The 26,679-nt window shown below is 41.8% G+C and overlaps 2 protein-coding genes across 4 annotated transcripts in view; one reads left to right on the top strand and one right to left on the bottom strand.

Moving 5' to 3' along the window:
• The window catches only part of TMEM39A (transmembrane protein 39A), a 29,562-nt gene extending 28,437 nt beyond the window's left edge, over positions 1-1,125 (bottom strand). Inside the window, exon 1 of the mRNA XM_082625704.1 lies at positions 824-1,125. The gene's annotated coding sequence lies outside the window, so the exon portion shown is untranslated. The remainder of the gene's footprint in view (positions 1-823) is intronic.
• A 211-nt stretch (positions 1,126-1,336) lies between these two features.
• On the top strand, positions 1,337-26,679 carry POGLUT1 (protein O-glucosyltransferase 1). Of its 3 annotated transcripts, none has more exons than XM_082625706.1 (11): positions 1,337-1,464; positions 3,760-3,850; positions 4,970-5,113; positions 10,557-10,692; positions 12,926-13,047; positions 17,763-17,822; positions 19,258-19,357; positions 21,055-21,113; positions 22,169-22,336; positions 23,302-23,358; positions 23,805-26,679. In XM_082625706.1, the coding sequence occupies exons 1-11, from the start codon at positions 1,344-1,346 to the stop codon at positions 23,959-23,961; spliced, it is 1,215 nt and encodes a 404-aa protein (XP_082481832.1). In that variant the 5' UTR covers positions 1,337-1,343; the 3' UTR covers positions 23,962-26,679. The 3 variants fall into 3 exon arrangements, with proteins under 3 accessions (XP_082481832.1, XP_082481833.1, XP_082481834.1); XM_082625707.1 differs by lacking the exon at positions 1,337-1,464 and adding an exon at positions 2,801-2,981; XM_082625708.1 differs by lacking the exon at positions 1,337-1,464 and adding an exon at positions 2,804-2,904.

Raw genomic sequence — 26,679 nt, 5'->3', positions numbered from 1 at the left:
GCACTGTCCAGAATGTTAGGTTTTGTTATCAAGGGAATCTAGATTCTGAGATCAGTTGGGTCACTTATTATCTGACTTGGAGGCATTTAACCTCTGAGTTTGTTTCCTCATCAGAAAAAAAAGCGTTCCTTGTCTTACAGAGGTGGCTGTCAGGACTGACAAAGATGCGTGAAAGTACATCAGAAGGTCTTTTAAAGTTTTAAAAGTAAAACTGTTCAAGTGGTATCTCCATATGTTAGAGTGAAAATACTGCAAAGAGTTCAAGTGGATGACCACTCCAGAAAAACTGATGTAAAATCATTTAGAAATTACTGAAACAGCAGGAATTAAAAGACAAGTAATACATAAAGACCATCACTGAAAAGAAACTGTTTTTGTCAATCTATGGCAAAATCACGGCTCCGCCAATATGGATACCAAAAATCTGTTTCCTAAACAATACAACTTAAAAACTGAAGACTGACACCGTGGAAAAACCCTGGTTTTCAAAACGTTACAGCAGATATCCTCTGTTCCCTATTCCTAACAGCTTTCGGCTGCAGATTAACAAACGCCAGGTGAGACAAAGCATTCAAACCGTTGGGTGTAGGGGCAGCTGGTCCTTGCTCAATTAACCAGCAAAGGGAAAGAAAAGTGTGGAGCAAAAAAACTGGGACGGAAGAGGGCGAGAGGATGGGGTGGGGAAAGGTGGGCGGCGAAAGGACCACAAACTTCAATAGACTGGCCCCTAAGAGGGGATGACAAAGCGCCCCCCGCCGCGCAACCTGGAGGGCCGAAGCAGGCCAGGGACAATCGGACAGCGCGGCAGCTCGGTAATACTCACGCATGGAGGAAGCCAGGCCAGTGGGGAGGGATCCCTGGGAGGAGGCGGCTTTACAGGCTGGACCCCAGGCAAGCGAACTCCCTGCCCAGGTTGAGGCGCTCCAAACCAGTTGCTTGCCCGCGGGCCGTCCCCTCCCGGAGAGTCCAGAAAAGGTGTCCAGGCTTCGCGCTGCCAGACCCAGACACCGAGTCAGTGCCAGAGTCAGATCCAGAGCTAAAGCTAGAGGCAGAGCCCGGCCCCGTCAGCACTCATCCTCAGCCTCCATTACCGCGGAGCTGAGCAGACGTGGCAGCGCACAGTGGTGACGTCAGCTCCGCGACGGCCTACCGCCCCAGCCGCGAACAGGCCCCGGAACTACACGAGAGCCAGGGAGTGAGCGCCGCACTCCGTCCTGCGTGCACCTGCGCAGTAGAACTCGCCTTCTCCGCTGGTGTCGCGGTCCCGCCTTCCCCGCTAGCACTAACCAACGTATTTCCTCCCACGGCTTCAGTCACCAAGCTCCAACGACGTGCGGACAACCATGTTAGAGCTCATTCCTGTTATCTCATGGACTCCAAGTAACAACCGTGTTCAAGTTATCAACCCCCTTTTTACAGATGGGGGAAGTTGGAAGACATCACCTGAGCTCAAGTCACTACCAGGTAAAGGAGACCGAGCCGCGAAGTCGTGCTTCAGCCACAAATCTTGCACTTATTTTATGTTAAGAAAAGGACTATGTAGATGGTGGAGTTACAAAAATGAATACCCCAAAGAGCTCACAGTCTAGCGGAAGAAACAAGACACCAGGAAAACACAGTAATTACAATTTATTACAATAAATATAACATTAAAAGTATGCCCAAGGTGACTTCCCTGGTAGCACAGTGGTTAAGAATCCACCTGCCAATGCACGAGACAAGGGTTCAATCCCTGGTCCAGGAAGATCCCACATGCCGCAGAGCAACTAAGCCTGTGTGCAACGACTACTGAGCCCGTATGCCACAGCTAATGAAGCCTGTGCACCTAGAGCCCATGCTCCGCAACAAGAGAAGCCACCCCAATGAGAAGCCTGCACACCCCAAGAAGAGTAGCCCCAGCTCGTGGCAACTAGAGGAAGTCTGCGTGCAGCAACGAAGACGCAACGCAGCCAAAAATAAATAAATAAATTTATTTTTTTAAAAAAAGTATGCCCAAAGTCCAGAGACAGCATGCATGCTTAGACAGTACATGCTTAGACAGCATGTACTAAGCTCTGTGGGTGGTGGTGTCAATCCCAAGAAAATCTTCACAGAGAGCTTGGGGTTTAAAGACAAGACTGCAAGAACGAATAAGCCGTTTCATTTACACTTTCCTTTATATAACATATATAGCTGTATACCTATACTGAACAGCAAAATGTTGCCCACTGTTTTTTTTTTCCTGAGTCACCCCAACTGTTATAAACTGCTATTACAAAGAGATGTGTGCTATATACTATTTGCAGCCCTTTGGGGTCTAACAGTACTGTACACATTCAGGTGCTCAACAAATCTATGCTATTTAGTAAGAAGCAGTTCGAGGTTGTGAAAGAACTACTAGCCTAGGTTGTGCCGGTAACTGTGGATCTGTAGGCGAAAAACATATCCTCTCTGGCCTTCAGTTTTCTGGCTGCAGAGAATAAGATGTTTTCAAGATGTTATAGGATGTAAGAGACAAATATTACACATATTTTTCCCTGGGGATGCCATTTATTCATTCTCTCCTGGGATCCGATTTCACCTGAGAGCGCGCGCGAGACAGAGGGGGAGAGATGGCTATATATGTGGATATGCGGATAGCTCGGCTCTAAACAAACGAGCAGGTCAGCTGCAGCCTGCCCGCACAGCACTGCGGTTAGCTGCGCGGTGGGTGCCCAGCTTCCCCTCGCCGCCTTCCCAGGGACACTTTGCGGCTGGCCGGGCTCGGGACCAGGATCCGGAGGCAGAGCTGAGCGCATCAGTCTTAGCGCGGGGCGGCCCTCCGCCCACGTGGTGCGGCTCCACGGCCATCTTTGTGCGGGGCTGCGCTTCCGCCCGCTCGCGCTGCAGCCGGGACTCGGCAGTGGGAGGGCTGGTGATGGAGCGGTGGGTTCGCTCCCAGCTTCGGTTGTGGCTGCTGTTGCTACTCCTGCTCCCGGTGCCGGGCCGCCAGAAGGAGTCAGGTGGGCTCCGGACAGGGCCGAGCCCACCGCTGGGGCTCGGGGTCTGGCCCGGTCCCGAGGCGCTCTCCCGCGCCCCTCGCTCCCTGTTGCGGCCGGCACCACGCTCGTGCTGTGGTCGCTGCGGGAAAGAGCTGGGCAGGGGGCACGGGGGCACCTCGGAGCGGAGAGTGCGTTTAGGTGTCTGGCAGTGCTTCTCCTGCCCAGGACCCTGGAGAGTAACCCATCCTCCGGAATTGAGTGATAGAGGGGAGGGGAGGCCCATGCCCCTGTTTACCCACAGCGGGTATGGCCCACGCTCGGCTACCCCGCGCCTCCCTAACACACTGGGGGATAATTCGTGTGTGTGTGTGTGCGTGTGCGTGTGTGTGTGTGTGTGTGTGTGTGTGTGTAGTGTTCTTAGTCCATTGCCGGAAGGGATGAAGGGAAGGTTAATAATGCCTGGGGCTTTTAATCGATCCTCTTTGTGGAGCTCAGTTTGATTAGTAAAAGTTGAGAATCCGTGTCACCAGTTTATCCATAAACTTCTGAGTGTCAGGCATTAAGCGTGGAATTTTTCCCATTTCTTGGATACCTGGCAGCCCGAGTAAAGGGGCAGACTTGACCTGAGTGCAGGAGAACGGTAGAATGAATCCTTCCTGGAGGTTCATTTCCACCGGTGGGATGAGAAGAGGGTGTCTAAAAGTTTTGACCTTCTGTTGCTTCTGCCTGCTTGCTGCTAGTGAATAATTTTGTTATTCAGGGGTATTTTGTTAACCTTCATTTACTTCACTTTTTGAAGGTTCAAAATGGAAAGTATTTATTGACCAAATTAACAGGGCTTTGGAGATTTATAAACCATGTTCAAGTCAAAACTGCAGCTGCTACCATGGGTGAGTTCTTTTCTTTGATGTGTCTTTAAGAATTTAGATCTTGTCAGGAGGAAATTCCCTAAAATCCCCAAGAGACCTTGGTTGCAGTGGTCAGAGAGCCAATCATGTTTTGAGAGCAGACAGGGTCCTTGCGGTGGTTTTCTTATTTCTGAGGGATAAAAATACCCTGGGAGAGGAGAGGCCCAGGTGCCTGTTAACTCCTTGTGGGAATTAGTACATGTACTTGTCTGCTTTCTCCCCTGGACTGAAAGCTTCTTGAGGTCAAGACCTATGTCTTATATTCACTGTTATATTCCTGGTGCTGGCTCTTAGTAAGTACTCAATAAATACTGTTGAAGGAATGAACATATATTTAAATGAATCGAATCATAAGTTTCTTGTTGGTTATCTTTATTGTATGCAAATTAGGGCTGGAGTCTGTTATGGTAGAAAGATTACTTTGAAATCAGCCTTGGGTTCTAGTCCCAGATCCAAGTCCCAGATCCGAGACACCTCACTTCTCTAGGTTTCAGATTCCTCATCAGCTAAATAACAGGGTCCTTTAACTCCTCATTATATTATTCTGTGATTCCTCAGAAAATTCACCTAATGTGTGTGATACTTACTGAAAATTTGCTATGTACTGAACTTTAAAAGGGATTCAAAATAGTGTAATTTCTGGTTACTCCTGTCAGTCATACATACTGCTAGAGTATGCAGGGTGGTAGGGGCCAAACAGACTAGAACATGGGACTCAAATAGTGTCAGGCTGTAAGGCATAAATCATACCTTCTGTGAGATTCAAAGAAGGCGAGGTCAGTGGGACTGCAGTGACTGGGAGGACGTGGGTGTGGCATGAGTAGTGAAGGAGGAATATGCATCAGGCCAAGGAGGGGCAATCCAGATGGAGGGAGGTAGAAGAGATATTGACTTGCTTTTTCTTTTCTGTGGCTTTGTTGTTGTTGATATTTTAGATCACCTAAGTTGCTTCCAGGAAAGAGGTTGCTCATTCCTGCCCTCTATTCTTTCCCATAGCTTAGTGTGTTCTCTAATAATAAGCCTAGACCCACAGATAGGAAGTAGGTGGAATGGTATCATTCTCTTGGCCTGCCTTCCTTGATGATTCCCATTCTTTCCCAGTGTCATAGAAGAGGATCTGACCCCTTTCCGAGGAGGTATCTCCAGGAAGATGATGGCGGAGGTAGTCAGACGGAAGCTAGGGACCCACTATCAGATCATTCAGAACAGATTATACCGAGAAAATGACTGCATGTTCCCCTCAAGGTAAGAGCTATGAGGTACATATATCTTCTGATCTTATTGCATAAGGGCTTACTTGATACTACTCTTATAGAGAGTCCAATGAAAGGGACTTACAGGTAAACCCTTCCTCACATTTCAGAAGGACTACAAAATAGTGACAAACTCTTCTGCTTGCCTGGGAATTTTTCTTGCCAACCTCTCTTCTCCTATCTCCTATATCAAAGCCTATCTCCTCTCTCTTTGTAAGGCTGGGGCACATCACTGATTGTACTGGCTGTGACTCTGCCCTTTCTCCTTCCCCAGATATAGTAGCTGCAGGACACAGGCTGATGAGACCTAGCATGAGTGAGCTGGGCTGAAGGAGGAGGAGAAGCGTTGACTGATTGTCTGTCAGGGGCCAACTACTATTCTAGGTACTAAGTATTCAAAGGAAGGTGGTGGAAAAGCAAGAGAAATAACTGGTGCTGCAGATTACGCAGGCTCCACTGGCCAGGATTTAGGTGTGAAAGCTGAAGTTACATATCAGTGGGCTGAGAGCTGGCAGGGAGCAGGGAGGGTCACAGACTAAGCCTGGAAGTTGGCCTTAGGCAGAATTATGTACAACAAGTGATAAACCTTCCTCTTAGGAGTCTTTTTTTTTTCCAAGGCCCTGCCACTCGGCTGACCAGGGATCAAACCCGGGGCCTCGGCAGTGAGAGCACAGAGTCCTAACCACTGGACCACGAGGGAATTCCCAGGAGTCTTTTTTTTAAAAAAAACAAAACCTCTACTCTTTATAAAATTACAAAGTACAAAACCCAGAAGGCAGGATATTCCCTTACTAAGATCTTTTTTCTAAATGATGTTATGTCATTACAAGTAAAATAAATGAGCAGTATTGTAAAAAACATGCATCCATTTGGTCATAAGGATTTATATTATTTGTTCGTAATAACAACTTTATTATAAATTAGTATACTTTCACTGTAATGTAAAATATGTAAAAACAGTAACAACAACAAAATAAAGATCATTTAATATCCCACACTCTGAGGTAATCACAGTTTTGGTTATCAAGTGTCAGGGGCAAATAAGGTGGCAGTGGGGAAAATCACTGAGGTATTTAAAATAGACATTTGTTTCATTACTTGGAACAATAATAGAGACTTTAACTACAAATTATGAGCATAGAGGAATTTGTAATTTCTACAAATGAGAAAGAAAATATGAATATAGACGTTGTTGGACTTTGAAAGCTTTTCCACTGTTTAATAGTTAGCTGCACAATCGCCATATCAAATTAAGTAGTACTCTCAAAGTTTCTGAAAGGCACATGGCTCTTATTCCAGACCCCAGAGCTTTTTGGTCAGAATCATGAGCTCTTAGAAATATTAAGAGAGCACAGGACCTTTCACTGACAATGAAAGGTCCTAATGTGTTGAAAGTTCCCTATTCCAACTATTAATACATATACAACTAAGGAAAATAGAGTTAAACAAAAGAGAAATAAAATGAAATATTCAGAACCAGTATCCTTAATGAAATGGACACAGTTGTGTAATATCTCAGACTCTCATCTGGCCAAAAGTAGTATCTTTCTAGGTATAGATACTTTTACTTCACCCAGTTTGAGAAATATCTATGACATTTAAAGTATTCAGTTCTGAACAAAAGAAAATGTAAACTCAGCATTTCAAGGATGAGCTGAGAGATTTTGCTGAGGAACTGGAGCACCATCTAATTAATACTGGAGGGAGTTCCCTGGTGGCCTAGTGGTTAGGATTCTGGGCTTTCACTGCCAGGGCCTGGGTTCAATTCCTGGTCAGGGAACTGAGATCCCGCCAGCCATGTGGCGTGGCAAAAAAAAAAACAAAAAAACCAGAAATAAACAAAAAAAAACACTGGAGTCACATCATTTCAAAGGTAGAGAATAATAGTATTATTTAAATAATAGCTTTAGTGAAGTATGGTTGACATAAACTGCACATATTTAAAGTGTACAATTTGATAAGTATATATATAACCAAAATAACATATCTGTCACTACCAAAAGTTGCCTTGTGCCTCTTTGCAATCCCTCTCTCCCCCTTCCCCGCCATGCCTTCCTCCCACCCCCGTCCTCAAGCATCCACTGATCTGCTTTCTCTCATTATAGATTATTTCCTAGAGTTTTATATAAATAGAATTGTACAGTATGTGGGAGAGTGCTATTTTAAAAGCTGAATGGGAAAGAAAATAAATGTTTCAGCTGTTACATGTAAATGTACTGCAGTAATACATTTTTTTAAAACTTTTTTAACGAGTAATTTTTTTCAGTATCAAAGGAGCGTTACATGGATAAACAACAAGGTCCTACTGTATAGCACAGTGGACTATATTTAGTATCCTGTGATGAACCATAATGGAAATGAATATAAAAAAAGAGTTTATATATGTGTGTAACTGAGTCACTTTGCTGCTGCACAGTAGAGATTGGCACAGCATTGTAAATCAACTATACTTTAGTAAAAAAATTAATATTGGGTCTTTGGATATATGAATAGGGTGTATCTTTCCATTTACTTACATCTTTAATTACTCTCTCCATTGTTTCATAGATTTTAGTATGTAGGTCTTGAACGTCTCTTGTCAAAATAATCACAGGGTATTACATATTTTTGATGTTATTGTAAATAGTACTTTATTAATTTCATTTTCTATGTGGCCATTGTTAGTATATAAAATATGCTACATTTCTAAATTTGTTTACTAGTTGTAATAGGTTTTGGCTAGATTACTTAAAATTTTCTACATAGATGATCATGGATCTACAAATAAAGTCAGTTTAAAATTTTCTCTTCCTATTATATATCTTTAATATTCTTCTTGCTTTATTGCATTTGCTCGTATTTCCAGTAAAGTGTTCAAAAGAAAAGAAAAAAAAGGAGTGTTACATGCACATGGTAAAATATTTGGATAACTCAAAAGTATGTACAATGAAAAGGAAGTTTCTCTACCACCGTACACCCCCCTCCACCAGACCACTAGTCCCTGAGTCCTCCTCTCAAGAGACAACTACAATTACCAGTTTCTTTTACAGCCTACCAGAAATAATCTCTGCATATACAATTATCTAGATTCATCAGCAAACTGGAACATGCTATATCTTCTGTTCTACAACTTACTTTTCCTTTCTTTGTAACAGTAGATTTTGAAATTGTTCCATAGGAGTATATGGAGAACTCTTTCATAGCTGCATAAAAACCCATTGTATGGATTTCTTTATTGAGTCCTCTATCAATGGACATTTAAATTTTTCCCCACCACTTCCCTTTAATTTTTTTTTTTTTTTTGGCTGTGTTGGGTCTTCATTGCTGTGCCCGGGCTTTCTCTAGTTGCAGTGAGCGGGGGCTACTTTTCATCGCGGTGCATGGGCTTCTCACTGCGGTGGCTTCTCTTGTTGCGGAGCACAGGCTCTAGGTGCGTGGGCTTCAGTAGTTGCAGCACACAGGCTCAGTTGTTGCGACACGCGGGCCCTAGAGCACGTGGGCTTCAGTAGTTGTGGTGCGCAGGCTCAGTAGTTGAGGTGTGCAGGCTCAGTAGTTGTGGCTCGCGGGCTCTAGAGCACAGGCTCAGTAGTCATGGTGCACGGGCTTAGTTACTCCACGGCATGTGGGATCTTCCCGGACCAGGGCTTGAACCAGTGTCCCCTGCATTGGCAGGTGGATTCTTAACTGCTGCACCACCAGGGAGGTCCTCCCCTTTAATTTTTGACTAATGTAAACAATGATGCAGTAAACATCCTTGAAATTAGACCTTTGAACACTCATGTAAATATATCTGCAGGCTAAACTCCTAAAAGTAAAATTAATTGGCCAATTATTGTGTTTTTAAAATCTTGATAAATAGAAGCAAATTATCCTCCAAAGAGGTTGTGCCTGTTTACACTTTCACCAGCCTTGTATCATGTGCTCAGAATAGACCTCACACTCTCACTATGTATTATCAGACTCTTTGATCTTTGACAATCTGATTGATGAAAACTGGCATCTAGCTTCACTAGATTTTTTCTTTTGTCATGGTGATACTTAATTTTTTTATTGAAATATACTTGACATATAACATTGTGTAAACTTAAGATGTACAACATGTTAATCTGATACATTTATTTTCATATGATTGCTATTGTAGTGATAATTAGCACCTCTATCACGTTACATAATTATTCTCTTTTATAGTAGTGGAAATGATTAAGTTCTAGTCTCTTAGCAAGTTTGGTAATTATAATACCATTTTGTTGTCTATACTCAGTACACTGTGTGTTAGATCTCTAGGGCTTATTTACTGCTCATTGTAAGTTTGTACCCTTAAACAACATCTGTCATTTCTCCCCATTCCCCAGCCTCTGTTAAGCACTTTCTCTGTTTTTATAAGTTTGGCTTTGGGGGCATTTCCTTACAGTAGTACAGTTGACCATCTTTTCTTATGTTTATGAACTACTGGTATTTTTTGTAGTTATCACCCTGTGTATAAATCTTTTTTTTTTTTTTTTTGCGGTACGCGGGCCTCCCACTGTTGTGGCCTCTCCCGTTGCGGAGCACAGGCTCCGGATGCGCAGGCTCAGCGGCCGTGGCTCACGGGCCCAGCCGCTGTGCGGCATGTGGGATCTTCCCGGACTGGGGCACGAACCCGTGTCTCCTGCATCGGCAGGCAGACTCTCAACCACTGCGCCACCAGGGAAGCCCTATAAATCAATATTTTAAATCAGTCATTTTCATGCTGCCAGAAAATTTTGGTCAGGCCTTGGAATGTTGCCCCCCAGTATGGTGCTGGTCAGGACCTCAAAGGATGGGGCAGAAAAGTTAGCTGTCAGTGTATACTCACTTTTTTTCCAGAAATCCTCTGAGAATTCCCAGGAAGTCTATTCTGAAAGCAATATTACAGTCTTTGTGATTATATACATGGCACTCTTTCTGGCTTGCAAAACTGATTTTAATAGTGTTCTGTATTCAGGTTGAAGGTAATGAAAAGTTTCCTATCCTTCCTCATAAACTATGAGACTTAGTTATGGTGGAAATAAAAATAATGTCTTTGTGAGATACAAAGCCCAAGGGACACAATTAGAAAATCAGCTTTTCCAGTTCCTATCAAAATTTGTATCTTGCTTACTAATTAAACTATTCCATGTAGGGGAAATAAAAAAATGCTGGGAATGAAAAGAGGAGAGGAAATGGTAGGAGTAGCAATAACACTCCCTTCAAACTTAGGATGATCTAGTCGGAAAATTTTATTAAGTATTGTAAGCTGGAGCAGCTTAGCCAGAAAAGATAACTGGCACCATATGGAAGAGTGGAGTAGTCCTTTCAGGAGCATTGCTCTCAGGACGCTTTGCAGGAGGCTGATGATCTGAACACTGGCTTGTCTTACTTTGAAAGTGTAAGCGGGACCCTGCCTTGTCCGAGAGCAGGCACTGCTCTGGTGAAGTTGTGGTATTTCTGGTTGACAGGTGTAGTGGTGTTGAACACTTTATTTTGGAAGTTATTGGGCGCCTCCCTGACATGGAGATGGTGATCAATGTACGAGATTATCCTCAGGTTCCTAAATGGATGGAGCCTGCCATTCCAGTCTTCTCCTTCAGTAAGGTAAGTATAGGAAGAGCCATATGAGGGGATGGAGGGTGGTCCTCTAGCATATAAGCAGGAGATGACTGTCTGTGGCAGAGTCTGATGGGTGACAGTGAAGATGAGGCCTGAGGTCCAAAAGTGGGTCTGTGTCCCTGTTAGCTTCACAATCATTGAATGATAAGACTGAGGAGATGGGGTTGAGGACCCATAAGTGATGTGAGTAAGGTTGCTTGTGTCTATAGGGCTAGGGATGGAGGGTAGGGAATGAGAGAGGCCTGAGGAACCTCTAGGACATTGGAGGTGGGATTCAGAGATCCTACAGAGCGTGGGAGAGAGTGGCCCAAGAAAACTCATGGGCTTGGAGTTAGGGAAAACCTGCATTCAAAAAAAAGATTTGTTGAGCTTCTACATTGTATGTATCAACCATAGTATTAGGTATCGTCTGTTGGGCCACTGTATCCCAGGGTCCCAGCCTGGCTAACAGTGAGACTGAAGGTGCTAGATAACTTCACACAGTTTGCACCCAAGCAATGCAGTGAGGGGATATGCCTGCAATACCCGAGAGGGATATGTGAGGGGGTGATCTTTGGGTCTAGTTATGGAGAGATAGGAGTACTAGGACACACTTGTGAGCTTGGAGAACTTGGGACAGTGAGTATCTTAGTGCTCAGGTTCTTGTAAATGGTGTATTAGCAGGAATGGGCCTTCATTCCCTAGAGACTAAATATGAAAGCATTTGGGGGCAGGGATGGGGGGAGGCTACAAGAGAGTGGATGGGAGATTCTATGGGAGAAGAGTGAGTTTAGGAAAACTCTCTGAACTTTGAGAAAATAACTCCCATTTCTGATTTGGTGTCTCCAAAGCAGAGGAACTTTTTATCCCCACTTTTTCTTTATCACAGTTTACTTTCTCTCTAGACTTGTTTATTTCCTGTGTTGCAAGTGGGCTGAGGCCACATTTGTGTTGCATTTCCCATGGTTTAGCCTCATTTCTCAAAAGTGCTTGGTCCCATTATTTCTCATGAAGCCCTCTCAGAAGAACAGATAGAGGCTCCCATGTAAGTCAGTAAGGACTTTGTGTTTATTACTTATCTGTTTTTTCTGTGGATAATAAGTATGACCATCAGTATACTAACTTTCCTTTCATCTTTAATCCCCTCCCTTTTTTTTTTTTGAACCAGTGACTCTTAGTTTGCAAGGGAGGGATTTTAGTCTGTCAGCTTTATAATAAATGTGCAGTTTCTTTTGAGCAGCTGTTATGCCTCAGGTGCTTGATAAATCACGTACCATTTTTTAAATATCTGAAAGAAGGCAAACAGCATATTGCATATGTAATTCCAATGGAAGAAACAGTAGAATTAGAGGCTTATCAGTGACCAGAATTTTAAGAGAAGTAACCATGTAAAGGGAACAAATGGTTTCAAACTTTTTTCAAAAGATGTGAGATAACACCCCTCCCCCCCATTCTGCCCATCACTACTTTTGACCCTGATCAAAAAAGAAAAATAACCAAAAAATAACTCACAATTTATTGACCAACCAATGTGAGCCCAGCAGTGCCACAGTAATAGGTAATACTAACACTTACTGAGTATTTACTTTGTGTCAGACACTGTTCTAAGTTTTTTACATGTACTAACTCATTTAATATTCAAAACAAGCCTATTAGATAGATACTATTATTGATATTATTATTTATCCAGTTATAAAGGTAAGGAAACTGAAGCACAGAAAGATTAAGTAACTTGCCTAGAGTTGGAAAGAGGTCGAGTCAAATGATCTTTCTCAAGAGCCCACACTCTCAACCATTGCACTATATTTCCTAATTCTTGCTCCTAAAAGACCTATCTAGGAAATAACTAAGAACTGGTAAGATAGTATACACTCCAAGTGTAATATCAGTTAAAAGATGAGACAGCTATGTGATCATTCAGAATTGGGTATATTATTTCCCTAAACTAAAAACTCCAACAGTGTATGTCCTCTAGAAAAACAGAACTTTGGGGAACTGGAAAAGTTGACCTTTAGTGTGATTTCGTATTCTGGGATTCAGTCAGCCCATGAATTTTAACCCATGGTCATTTTTGCCTTTTAGCATCTAGAGTCTAGACTTTGCAGACTAGGGAAAATATATCTTTGACAATATAACACTGGGGCAAGGCCTTTTCCAGATCCCGTCGCATGAATGCAGTTTGCTGCTTCTTCTTCTGCTCTGAGACTGACTTAGAATAACCTCTCTGTTTCTGTTGAAGACATCAGAGTACCATGATATCATGTATCCTGCTTGGACATTTTGGGAAGGAGGACCCGCTGTTTGGCCAATATATCCTACCGGTCTTGGACGGTGGGACCTCTTCAGAGAAGACCTGGTAAGGTAGGTCCTTTAGAGAGGTTTTATTTATCCCTCTTTGTGGGTTGTCTTGAAGTAAACAGTAAAGTATAAACAATTAATTTTGTTTAAAAGGACTAACTTTTAAGCTAAAAATGAAAGACAAACAACTATAGCATAAGCAATTTTGTGTATGTATAAAAAGTTTACATATCCATAGAAAAAGAGCAAAAGAACCTACCCTAAAGTGTCAGCAGTGCTTCTGTGGGAGGGATTCTAGAAAACTCTTCTTCTTTAAAGTTTTCTATACTGTTAAGATTCTCTAAATAAGAGTGAGTTACCTTCATAAGTAGGAAAAAATGAATGGCTATACTGTGGGGAAGGATAGAAAATTTCTTGGAAGCACATAAATATACTTTGTAATTAAGAGCTAAGTCCTTCAGGCAGGGATGGTGTGGGTATAAATGTCCCATAGGTATCTCAAGTACAAGCTTATTCCAGATACTCTCTAATTCATGACTGAAACCTGCCTTGGCCTGTTGACTGTATCCTGCCATTATTTCAGAATTTAGATTGTCCAGGTCATTAAGCTATATGTCCTTCTCACCTAGCTACATTTTACATGAATGATTCCAACAACTTTGGTACCTAATGAGCAAACTTCTAGAAACACACCTTTCTAGGTATTCTCTCAGATGTAGGGAAAGCAGTAGTTTAATTCAACTTCATTTTCACAAATATCTATCACCTGTACTAAGTGTGGCTGGAGATTTAAATGAGATGAAGAGAAAGTCCTTTCTCTGGAGAAGCATATAAGGCCACAGTCCTCAGTGGCAGCTAGAGCCACTGGGTAAAGAAACAAGTTTATTATTCAGTAGGTATAATTAGGAAGTTATTTTTTAAGATAACTTGGTCTCATACTTCATAGAACTGGACCTGGAAATTGTTCTTGTCCAACTGTTTATTTCAGGGATGAGGGAATTCAGGCTCAGAGAGGTTAAGTGACTTGGTCAAGGAGGCAATTTAGGCCTGAAGTCTAGGTTTCCAAGTGCATTATTCTCTCCACTTGACTAGTTAATATTTCCTATGTTCTCCAGACATTGAGACCATCATTTCTTACTTAGCATTTCATTTTGAACATAATTTTGAGAGAGGGAGAAATAAAAATGTCTTTAACCTTTTTTTCTCCAAGTTATTCCTGACTTTAGTTTTCTAATCCCTTTTTTGTTTTTTCAGGTTCTTGCAAATACCCTTTTCACACTCTTTTGTCTTTTTGTAGCTCTTTTCCCACCTGCTGTACATCTACTTTGCTTTTAAAATCATTTTAAAAATAATTTTTTTCTGAATATGAGATCTTTACATGCTCATAAAAATTTATAAATGTGTCCAACCTAGGCAACTTTTTCCCCGCTTATTGGTGTCTTAGAAATCTTTCCATGTCGGTACATATGAAATGACCTCATTATTTTAAACAGTTACATGGTATTCCATCGGATAATAATTTAATTTATTGTGTCCTTTGATGGACATGTAGGCTGCATGTGTAAGATATGCATAATTTCTTGTTTTTGGGACTATTTGAGAATACGTTGCATACCTTATGACCCTGTACCCCTTAATACTTTCGTGCATATTTCCTAAGAGCAAGAGTGTTCTCTTTTGTAACCACATTGCAATTGTCAATTACAGGAAACAATATTAATTTAATACTTAGTTGTCCCAATAATGGCACATTCCCCCTGCATTACAGGAGCCAGTCCAGCATCATGTGTTGTATTTAGTCCTCATGTCTCTTTAATCTTTAATCTGCAGTAGCTCTTTAGTCTGTCTTTCTCTTTCGTGACTCTGACATTTTGAAGAATACAGGCCACTGAACATTTTTGATACAATGACACTGAACATTTTTAATAGAATGTTCTTCAGGTTGGTTTTGTCTATTTCCTCATGATTAGATTCAGTTTATGCATTGCTGGCTCAGATACTTACATAAGTGATTTTGTGTGCATCCACCTCTCATTAGAGATGTTAATTTTGATGACCTGGTCAAGGTGTTATATCAGGTTCCTCTACTGTGTAGTTACCGCCATTGTAAACTAATAAGCAATTTTTAGGGAGGTAGCATATGTTTTAAAATCTAATCTTAAGTGAATTTGTTTTTCTTTTGATACCTTCCCCTTTTATTCTTCAATTGAATCTATTCATGATTATAGAATTGCAATTTTATTTTTTAGAGCCCTCCATTCAGAATCTCTAGCCCCATGATTTCATTTCTCACCTTGAAACTAGTAATCTGCTTGCTTATCTGCACTGATGTCTGCCTGGCATTTTCCTATTTTTATAAACTTTTGGGAGTTTGTCCCCGTTGACTTACTTTTCACTCTGTGGAAGAATTCAGTGTCCCTGTGGATTTAAAGAATTCACTCTATGGTCAGCGGAGGGGTGGGGTTATAAAAGAGGGCTGGGGCAGCACCAAGCTGTGGTGGCCACTGTTAGTGCTTGCCAGGAGACAAAAGTCCTAACATGGGTCATTTGAGGGGTGGGTAGGTGGGTAGGAAGAATGAGGGAGAGAGAAAACAGAGATGATACTTGGTTCAAGTCTGTGTCTGTGGCTTTCCCCAGAGACCAAGGAAGTTTATACTCAAAATTTCAGTATAAATTGATGCATTTTTTGTTGGGTAGTTTGGCAGTATAAATGAAAATGTAAAATGTGTATATCCTTTGACCCAGCAATTTTACTTCAAGAATTTATCCTAAGAAGATAATTAGACAAGCATGCAAAGTTGTGTGTACAAGGATATCCACTTCAGTGTTGTTTCTTAAAGAAAAAAGTTCAAAACTACCTGAAAGCCCACCAGTAAGGAATGAAGTGAATTACGACATGGTTATAAAATGGAATACTGTGCATGAATGGAAAGTAAAGGTAGCATAGGACTTAAAAACAGGGACTCTGGGTTCAAACCCTGGCTCTTATTAGCTGTGTGACTCTAGACAAATTGCTTAACCTCTCAAGGCCCTCAACTATAAAGTAGGGTTAATGAAACCTACCTTGTAAGGTCATGAGAATGAGTTTATATTTATATAGCACTTAGAACACTTAGAACACTGCCTGGAACATGGTAACTGCTATATAGGTGTTGGCTCTTATTATTGTCTATAATATGTCCTAATAAGAATGTTAGCTAGCAACGTGCATGGTATGATCTCTGTTATATAGAGCAAGGTTTTTCAGTCTTGGTACTCTTGATGTTTGGGGCTAGATCATTCTTTGTTGTAGGGGGCTGTCCTGTGCGTTGTAGGTTGTTTAGCAGTATCCCTGGCCTTTGCTTACTAACGCCAGTAGCAATCCCCTAGTAGTGACAATCAAAAAGTATCTTTATATATGGTCAAATGTCCCCTTGGCAAAATCACCCCCAACTGAGAACCACTGATGTGGAGAGATGATTGGAAGGAAATTCTTCACTGAAACGTTAAATTGTTAACAGTAGTTATCTGTGGGTGGGGAGATTCCAGATGAATTTTTTTACTATTAGAATTTTATATAATGAGTATATACTATTTTTTTCATTAAAAATAAAAAAACAAAAAAATCATAAAACAAAAAACCCCATTTGTGTTGTGTTTATATTTTGGTGGGAGGGAATATGAGACAGAGAAATAGTTGGACTGGAGAATCAGGTAAAGATGATCCAGCAAGAAAGGACTAGAAGATAAGCCAGGAAAATAGGAGCAGTGGTCTCACCTGAGGGAAAATGGGTAATGGGACACTATTTGAATCTGAAAAGTATCTCTACCTGAAAAGTTTATGTTCTAAATCTCTCCGTTATAGCAAGTAGCTCACCAATCCCTCATTAACTCCAGTTCAGTCCAACCCCCTCCTTTTTCAGAGGAAGACTCTACACAAACTTCTGTGAAGGGTTCCTACAAAGTAAGTTAAGAATGATGCATCTGGGCTTCCCTGGTGGTGCAGTGGTTGAGAGTCTGCCTGCCTGATGCAGGGGACACGGGTTAGAGCCCTGGTCTGGGAAGATCCCACGTGCCGCGGAGCGGCTGGGCCCGTGAGCCATGGCCACTGAGCCTGCGCGTCCGGAGCCTGTGCTCCGCAACGGGAGAGGCCACAACAGTGAGAGGCCCGCATACCGCAAAAAAAAAAAAAGAATGATGCATCTGTGGACTAGCAGTTTCAGCAAGGAAGGCTGGCTGTGGTAATGGGTACTGAGACCTGAGTTTCAGGGACTTTGTCTTTATGAAGCACTAAGTACAGTTTTGGGGATTCCAGGTGCTTTGCAAAATCAGACTAAATCTGATGATAACTCCTATGCATCTAAAACATGAAGTCAGGAAGTGATTTGTTTCCTTGCCCTTAATTCAATTTCTGATATTTTCTGCAGTTGTCTTTGCCTGTTAATTTTATCAATAGACTCTAATTAAAGTGGGGAAGAAATCCTCATTGTACTGAATTAAATAGCCCTAAACATGTCACTTAGTTTGGGGAACTTTTCTTTCAATGTTGTTAACTTATTTACCAAACCGTAGATTTGCAGATATTGCTTGCTAGCATCTCCATAGATGCTATTGGAGTTATTACTCCAATGAAGTAATAACAAAAGGGAACATAATGTTATTTAGAGCTTTTTCTTTTGAGTAGCCTGGATCAGAACGATTTCAAAATGTAAAGATCTCAACTAATCTTCAGAAATGGTTCAAAGACATCCTTATATAGTTAAGGAAGAAACATAGAAACTAATGAAATCTATTTTTAGGTCAGCAGCACAGTGGCCATGGAAAAAGAAAAATTCCACAGCATATTTCCGAGGATCAAGGTGATTATACTTTCTAACATTTTACAAAAATATTCTTCCAGTTAATGTGCAAAATATAAGTAATTTCGAGTGTGTGAGGAACCCTAGTTTAAAGAGAAAGCTAAGATAACTAAGAAATAAACACAGAATCACAGAATTTTAGACTAGAGAAGAACTCAAATTATTTTCCCACATCACTCTAAGTTGAACTGAGATTCAAAGAAGTAAAGTTCATCTGTCCAGTCATTCAACAGACATTTACAAAGTGCCACGAGTGTGATGGGCTTTGACTGTATATAATGCTGAACAGAACAATGAGTTGTCCTCTTGCCTGAGAGATTACAGTTTCCTAGGAGTAGCTTATGATCGTGCCCACAGTCCAGTCACTCTGCCACTTAATGGCAGAGTGGGAACCATCACTAGCTCTTCTGACTGCCTTTTCATCAGACCATGTGGCTGCCAAATAGTGGTGGAAGCACAGACTGAGACTGGTGAAAATGGAGAGGGAAGCAGGGAAGGAAGGGAGGAAGAGGGAAAGAGAAAAGGTTGGGGAAGGACCCTGTCCATGTTGTTCAGCTCCATCTCCCCGGTGCTAAGAGCAGTACCCACCACATAGATGCAGAATGAGTATCTGTTAGACAGATGAATACAAAAGAGAATGTGAAGGGAGAGAGTTTTGCAGTTTTCTCAGAGCATCCTTGTCCGAGGTCACAGCCTGTCTTCACTCGCAGTGGACTTCAGCCCACCAACAACTGCCTACACTTCCTTATCAACCTCTCTGGTTCTCAGATCTTCAGATCACAGATTCTTAACTTGGGATCCATGTGTGGACTTCAGGGGTTTTAGGGATTCCTTGAAATTATACAGGGATATGTGCATTTTTCTAGAGAGGGGGTCCACAATTCTCATAGATTCTCAGGGGTTCCATGACCCCTCAAATGTCAAGACCATCTGCTACTAGGACCATAACTAGGACTTTTTCTACATGCAGTTTTCAGGTGTTTGAGCCTTTTAGTTTTCTTTTTAATTTAAGTATTATACTGGATTTTACAGAGCACACCCCACAAAGGTCACTTAGCTATTTTGGTGAGTGGTGATTACCTAGTCACACAGCTATGAGTACCAGTGATTAGAGGTTACATGAATCTTCTAAAAGGGAAATAATTCCCTGGGATGTGGCTATAGTGCCCAGAACAACATAATCCTAAAGACTAGAATGCAAGCAAAGAAGGGCCAAATACTCCCCTTCCCTGAAGGGTAAAGTGGAGAACAGCCCAGGACCTCCTAGTTGCTGTAGGATCTAGTATCCCCCTCCTCTTCTATTAAAGTAACCAGTGAATTGTCCATCAGTGTGTACAGTCTTTTCATTGGGTCCAATTACTGCTTACCTTTCAGAGATTGGGAACAGTATTATGGTGTAGGACACATAGTTTTATGTCATGTGTTTCTTTTATAGGACAAGTCCAGAACGAGATCCTCTCATTCTTCTATCTCGGAAAAGTCCAAAACTTGTTGATGCAGAATACACCAAAAACCAGGCCTGGAAATCTATGAAAGTAATCACCAATCACCTGACTAGAACTACAGCAGTGAACATTCTCACTCAAAGAACATTGCCACCTGGGTAGAATTTCAGATTAGGTTTCCTCTCAGTGTTGGGATGAATATAGAGAAAGTTCCATGGACTAAAATTAGCATATATGTAAATTATTCTTTTTCAAACTCACATGGCTTTTCTGGCCCATATTAAGACTTGTATTTTATATATTTTTGAAGGTTTAAACAGAGGTCACAAACTTTTTATGTAAAGGACCAGATGGTAAATGTTTTAGGCTTTGCAGATCCTAGAGTCTGGTTTGTAGTTACTCAGCTCTGCCATTGCAGTGTGAAATCAGCCGTAGACAATATGTAAACGAATGAGCATGGCTGTGTTGCAATGAAACTATTTTTGGCACTGAAATCTGAATTTCGTGTAATTTTCCTGTGTCATAAAATATTCTGTTTTGGATTTTTTTCCAACCATTTGCAAGGTAAAAATAATCTTAGTTTATGTGTTGTGTACAAAAATAAGCAGTGGGCTGGATCTGGCCTGTGGGCTGTATGTTTGCCAACCCCTGGTGTAAACCAGTGGTTCTCAACCCTGACTATACAATCCAACTAGAGAACTTAAAAATGAATAGAATGAATCAGAATCTCTGGAAATGGCATATAAGCATCTTCATTTGTTTAAAACTCCCCAAGTGATTCTAAGGTGAAAGCAATGACTGGCTTCTTTGGTTTGAAGTCCATCTCTATCCTCTTAACTCTTTCTTGCCTTATTCAAAGAACCTTAAGCCCTAAATGTCCTCATCTGAAATTTCCATATACCATTTGAGGATGATATGAGAAAAATGTTTAAACTTCTTGTCAGAAAAACTAAGTAAAAACTAAGAAATACTAAGTAAAGCTGCATGTATTTATTATGTGACTGCTTAATTCAAACAGGAGCAAATGCAGTATAAGAAACTTTGTTAAAAAATAAAAATATGAAAAATGTATCCATTCAGCCCAGCATCTACTATGGGAGGCTGCAAAAGCAAACAAGACTTGTTCCCCTCATCGAGTTTACCCTCTGCTAAGGTGGCTGGAATACAGATGGGGGTCTCAAACTCCGATACCCCCAGGGGCTGCACTAGTGAGCAGAAGAGAGTGCTGAAGGTCCAGTCATTGCTGCCCAGGGGAATAGGAGCTCGCTTTGTCAAATCTTCCTTTTTTTTCCCAAGAAAAGTTGAAAATCTGGGTTTTTGTAAGAAACACCCTACCACCTATAAATGTTGGCAGTGGTTAGAATATTTATTTTTAAATACTTTGTGAGCTCAACAAAATTTGTGTGTGGGCTACACCTCTAAGCCCACCAGCCACCATTTGTAACCTATGCAGTATGATTTACTCAGAGTGAAATGTGCTGCAGGCCATGACCTCTGAGTTCCGGGGATTCACATGGTTCCAACGGAGCTTAAACTCTAAAATCAGACAGAACCAGGTTGAAACCCGAGCTCTTCTACTTAGGGCCATGCGACCCTGAGCAAGTCTCCCAACTTCTCAAAGCCTTGGCTGCTTCATCTATAAAGTGGGATAATCATGCCTCCTAAGTCTGTTTATTATAAGACTTAAATGAGGTCATGTTGATGAAATGTTTAGCAATGCTGACTGCACAGTGGTCTTCAACAAATGCTCCTACTCCTAGTATTAATAACTTCCTTTTCACTGAAAGGATACCTTGGGAAAGCCAGCTGCTAAGGATGTCCATCTTGTGGATCACTGCAAATACAAGTAAGACTTCCAGAACTCTTGACTCTCCTAGTTTCCCTATTGCTTTTGGAATAGCTTCACTTTGGTAAGAGTTTTAATACTAGGGTCCAGCCGGGGTTTGTGAAAGTCACATTAATTCACTCAGCTATTATTTTCTCAGAGTCTGCTGTGCACAAGGCTCTGAACTAGGTTCTGTGGGAACTGTGGAGACATGAAATGTGGTCCCTGCTTCCAAAGAGCTTGCGTGCTTGTAATCAAAGGGCTGGGATTCCTTCTCTCCACACCCCGCCCAGCCAAGAGCTGAAGTTAGATCAAGTATTTATTAGGTTATTAAAAACAATTTATGGTCCAACATGAATAAAGCATATGTAACTATTATATTTAAATGCCAGGACTAAGGACTATATGCACAGGTAAAACCAGATCAGGAGGAGGGCAGTGGGGGGATTCAGAGAGATGAATGCTGATTATACTGCACAGTGGGAACTAGAGGGTAGAAGCAGCTCTGGTTGGAGACGGGTACATGCATGAGAAATGCTGAAAAGAAAATGTTCTTTTCTAAGTTAGCTTTTTTCCAGGGGGCATTTCTTTGAAGATTGATTAGGTATGCCTGGTTGTCTTCTCCAGATTTCATAAGAGGGAATAGGGAAGAGGGCACGCCTTTGACCAGGTAGGGTACCCTATGGGAAAAACAAGGCTTTGGGAGGCCATGATGAGTTCGAGACTTTAGGCCTAGAAAAACTTGTAGCAAAGGGTGAGGTATTATTTCCATCTGAGCCTTGTATCCGCTGTACCCAGCACCCAGCTGCTGGCCCTCTCAGTCTCTCCCTGGAGAAAGTATCCCTCTTTTCCCCCTCATCCTGATATTCCCAGGAACAACCTCTAACCCCTGGAACAACAAGGAGTTTATAGAAACTTCACAGGGACATGCTGATGTGTCCTTGAAGACTGAAAGTGGAAAAAGAAAGGAGAGGGGGTAATAAAAGGAAAGAAGAGTAAGAGGGAGTAAGAAAAAAAGGTCATATTTGTGGAAGTAGGCATATAGTTTCAAGTATATTTTGCTCTTTCTTTTCCAGGTATCTGTTTAATTTTCGGGGTGTAGCTGCAAGTTTCCGGTTAAAGCACCTCTTTCTGTGTGGTTCACTTGTTTTCCATGTCGGTGACGAGTGGCTGGAATTCTTCTATCCACAGCTGAAGCCGTGGGTTCACTATATCCCAGTCAAAACAGATCTCTCCAATGTTCAGTAAGCAGCTCTCCCCCAAGCAGAGTTTCCGATGACTCCCGCAATCTGCCTCTAAGTCCCCAGCCAGTTAAGACATTTACTCCTGATGACTTTTTCCATTGAAAGCTTTTTATTTTTCATATTTGGTTCTCAAAGATAGTATTGCAGGGCCTCCCTGGTGGCGCAGTGGTTGAGAGTCCGCCTGCCGATGCAGGGGATGCGGGTTCGTGCCCCGGTCTGGGAGGATCCCATATGCCGCGGGGCGGCTGGGCCCGTGAGCCATGGCCGCTGGGCCTGCGCGTCCGGAGCCTGTGCTCCGCAGCGGGAGAGGCCACAACAGTGAGAGGCCCGCATACCGCAAAAAGAAAAAAAAAAAAAAAAAAAAAGATAGTATTGCATTATTTTCCAACTAGGCTGAGTAGGATCTAATTTTTTAAAGTTCTCTAATGCTGATTCAAAATGTAACATTCAGACAGTATGCAGTGAAAAAGCTCTAATCTCTCAAAGACTAGAGATATGGATATTCAGTTGTGTTATATTGTCAAAAGGACTTTCAGATACAGCATGAAAATTGACCTCAGTGAAACTGAGGCAAATTTCCTCTCATGAAGGGAGGGGCTAGGATGAGGAATGGAGGAGGGCCAGAAATGTAAGCTCAGTGCCCTCTTCTGGGGGCCAGAGCAAGAAACAGGAGGGAAATGTTTTTCTTTACTATTGATTTTTGATGTGTATCATTGAACATTTCTCTGTTTTTCCAAATATGTTCTGGAACTACAACATTATCTTTCGCCTACGTGTGAGATGTTTGTTGCTGCTGCTGCTGTTATTTTGTTCCTGTGAGGACCTGATATCTTTGCTTTAAAAAAGAAATAATTCACCATCCACATATCTAGAGATTCACTATAGACCTCAATCTATGATCTCTCTGACTTAGTACTAATGAGCTTGGTCTGTATTTCAGAGCCTAACAATTCTTTCCGTTTTAGGGAGCTGTTGCAGTTTGTAAAAGCAAACGATGATGTAGCTCAAGAAATTGCTGAAAGGTAAGTTCTGTTCATTTTTCTTTTTCCACTTTACTTTATCATCCCCATTTTGCCTGAGCTAATGTCATAGAATGCTGTTATCATGGTGATACCTGAATTTCAGCCTCATTATACAGAGATGATCAGAATCAAAGCTGTCTTGGGGGGGGAACACACATTCACATATGTCCCAAGCCCATCCTTTGTAGAGTTAGACTGAAATCTTTGAAGTCATTCAAGTACTGTTTCTGAGGATTGGCTGTTTACGTATTTGTTTTTAAGAAAAAAAAAATCATGTCTATTTCCAAATGCATGTGTGTGGATATGATGGCTATAGAGTTGGTTCTGAAGATCAGAGTTAACTTATATAAAGTACTCTGAACAGTGCTTGGCACAGGTAAACGCTCAAGTGTAAGCTACTGGTATTATTCAATGGTGTACTTTATTCTTGTTCATCTTGTCTCTAGGGGAAGCCAGTTTATTCTGAACCACTTGCAGATGGATGACATCACCTGTTACTGGGAGAACCTATTGACTGAATACTCTAAATTCCTGTCCTATAATGTAACAAGAAGGAAAGGCTATGATCAGATTATTCCCAAAATTTTGAAAACTGAACTCTAGTAGTCATCATTGAGCCATAGTCCTCTCTATGGCAGCAGATCTCAGACATCCTGTGGTGAGAAGCTCACTGTGAGTGTGACACCTACACCTTGGATGCTATTACCAAGCCAAATATCTGGTTTTCCTTATCATGCTGCAACAAGAGCAACTTTCGAGAAAGATCCAAAATGTGTTTAATATAGATATGAAGCAGCTCAACGCTTTGGCTGAATAAGGACCAGAAATCATGAGATGTGGGTTTTGAACCCAATTCTGCCTTTCATTTTCTTAGGACCAATCACAGCTTGTGCCTCAGATCATCCACATGTGTATGTCCCTCAGTTTGGAACTGACTGTGTCCATGGGATGATGCCCTTTGTCTCATTGTTTGGAGTAGAAAGTCAATCATTTGGAACTAGTACAACTCATCGCCGCAGTTCTGCAGTTATTCTACACTTGATTTCTGTCGCTATATTTTAATGTAGAAAGCCCTTTAGGGTTTGTGAAAAATACTTGGGGATTATTTCCTAAAAGGTCTAAGGAAGCAGTAGTGTGCCATGCCATGATGTAGGAGCTCTCTTCTGTAAAAGCCTAAACTCTTTGGTACTCAGGAGATTTCTATAAAGCCACGTAGAAGGGGGCCAATTGCATGAGCAATTTTTGCAATTGGATTTCAAGTTCCCTTTTTGTACCTTCACACCCTTCTTTATGTTCTCTTTCAAAAAAAAGAGATAAAAACCTCTTAATAATTTAGGAAATGGTCCTTACTTTTTAGAGGAATTGTGCATAAAACAGCATCTGTTCCTCATTCTTCACACGCCCTTAATATTTTTCCTCCTTGAGTTGGCGGTAGTCCATGCTTGCAGGGATCTCAAGGAGTCTTCATGTGTGAAATGGTGTTAAGTTGGGAGTTCAGAGCATTCAACTTTAGCACTTACTTATATAGGAGATGTTTGTTTTAGTGCACATCCATGTTGGAGTGCTTCCTTTCCCCTTTTTGAAAAAGACATTTGGATAGTAGTTTAATCTCAGGCTGTTCTCCCTAACATAGTTGAAAATGAAGAAAAAAATTTAGATTAAAACCCATATAGTTCGTCCCTGGTGGCACAGTGGTTAAGAATCCGCCTGCCAAAGCAGGGGACACGGGTTCAAGCCCTGGTCCAGGAAGATCCCACATGCTGCGGAGTAACTAAGCCCGTGCACCACAACTGCTAAGCCCGCGCTCTAGGGCCTGTGAGCCACAACTACTGAGCCTGTGTGCCACAGCTACTGAAGCCCACGCACCTAGAGCCTGTGCTCCGCAACGAGAAGCCACCACAATGAGAAGCCCGCGCACCACAATGAAGAGTAGCCCCCGCTCGCCACAATAGAGGAAGCCCGTGCGCAGCAATGAAGACCCAGTGCAACCAAAAATAAATCAATAAAATAAATAAATTTATAAAACAAAAACAAACAAACAAAACAACCCATATAGTCCGATGACACAGAACCATCTTTGTCCCTTAGGCCCAAACTTTCCACAGAGAAATCAACTCTTTGCCTTTGCCTTTTAAGAACTTTTTGGTATTAACTGGTTTCAAAATTAGTAAATGTGAGATTCAGTTATATAAAATCAGGGACTTTATTCTACTTGTGAAACGTGTTTGGCCTTTTAAACTCCCTTTCACAAAATTGTAAGCCTACAGACCTTCTTAGAGGACCTTCTGGTAAGATCATTGCATAGAATAAGGCAGGTGTTTAAAGTTGGATTTTTTTGAGTATTAAAAACTCATGGGGGGCTTCCTTGGTGGCGCAGTGGTTGAGAGTCCGCCTGCTGATGCAGGGGACACAGGTTAGTGCCCCGGTCCGGGAAGATCCCACATGCCGCGGAGTGGCTGGGCCCATGAGCCATGGCCACTGAGCCTGCGCGTCCAGAGCCTATGCTCTGCAACGGGAGAGGCCACAGCAGTGAGAGGCCCGCGTACCGCAAAAAAAAAAAAAAAAAATCTCATGGGGACTGTGTCCTTAGGTGCTATAAGTCTGGCGATAAGCAGTCCAGATTTCTGAGTTGTACTGTGATTTTGCCTAATCAATAGGAGACCCTGGTAGATATTATCATTCTATTTTAACTTTCTTCTCACTAAACTAGGAGCAAAATTTTCTGTCCTTTGGATTAGGAGCTGAAGGTGCATTTCCCTGGGAGTGTTTCCTACTTTGCTTCAAGATCCAGCTCAAGCATCATCTTTCAGAATCCTTGTTTTCATTCCTCTAGGCAGTCAGAGGCTATCATAATACTTTGCTCATGCCTGTATTATGATATCACATTGCACTGTAGTTATTTGACTGTTTCTCCTACTGTTCTGTGAGCTTCTTCATGGGTGAGAATCATGTTTTACTTACCCTGATTTCTCCATTATCCAGCACAGTGCCTCACACAGAAGGATGCACAGAAGAGTGTTGGAAGGATGGATGGATGGATGGATGGATGGATGGATGGATGGATGGATGGATGGATGGGGACAGCAGGCTTAACTAAATCCTGTTTACAGACTGCCCAGACGTTGACTTCAGGGGGACTGGACAAGACTGTAAGAATTGGATCAATGCAAATTCTCACCTGCCCTTTGAAGAGTTAATAAGAACATCTCTGTATTTAAGTACAGCAAATGTTATTTAGATTTTACAGTTATTTACCTCTGTGTAGATGGTATGAAGATGGTGTGTAATGACATGTAAAATGTATGGTTTTGAAAATAATTT

Source organism: Mesoplodon mirus (assembly GCF_964341445.2).
Source record: "Mesoplodon mirus genome assembly, chromosome: 6".
NCBI classification, from domain to species: domain Eukaryota; kingdom Metazoa; phylum Chordata; class Mammalia; order Artiodactyla; family Ziphiidae; genus Mesoplodon; species Mesoplodon mirus.
This window is presented reverse-complemented; position numbering and strand designations above follow the sequence as displayed.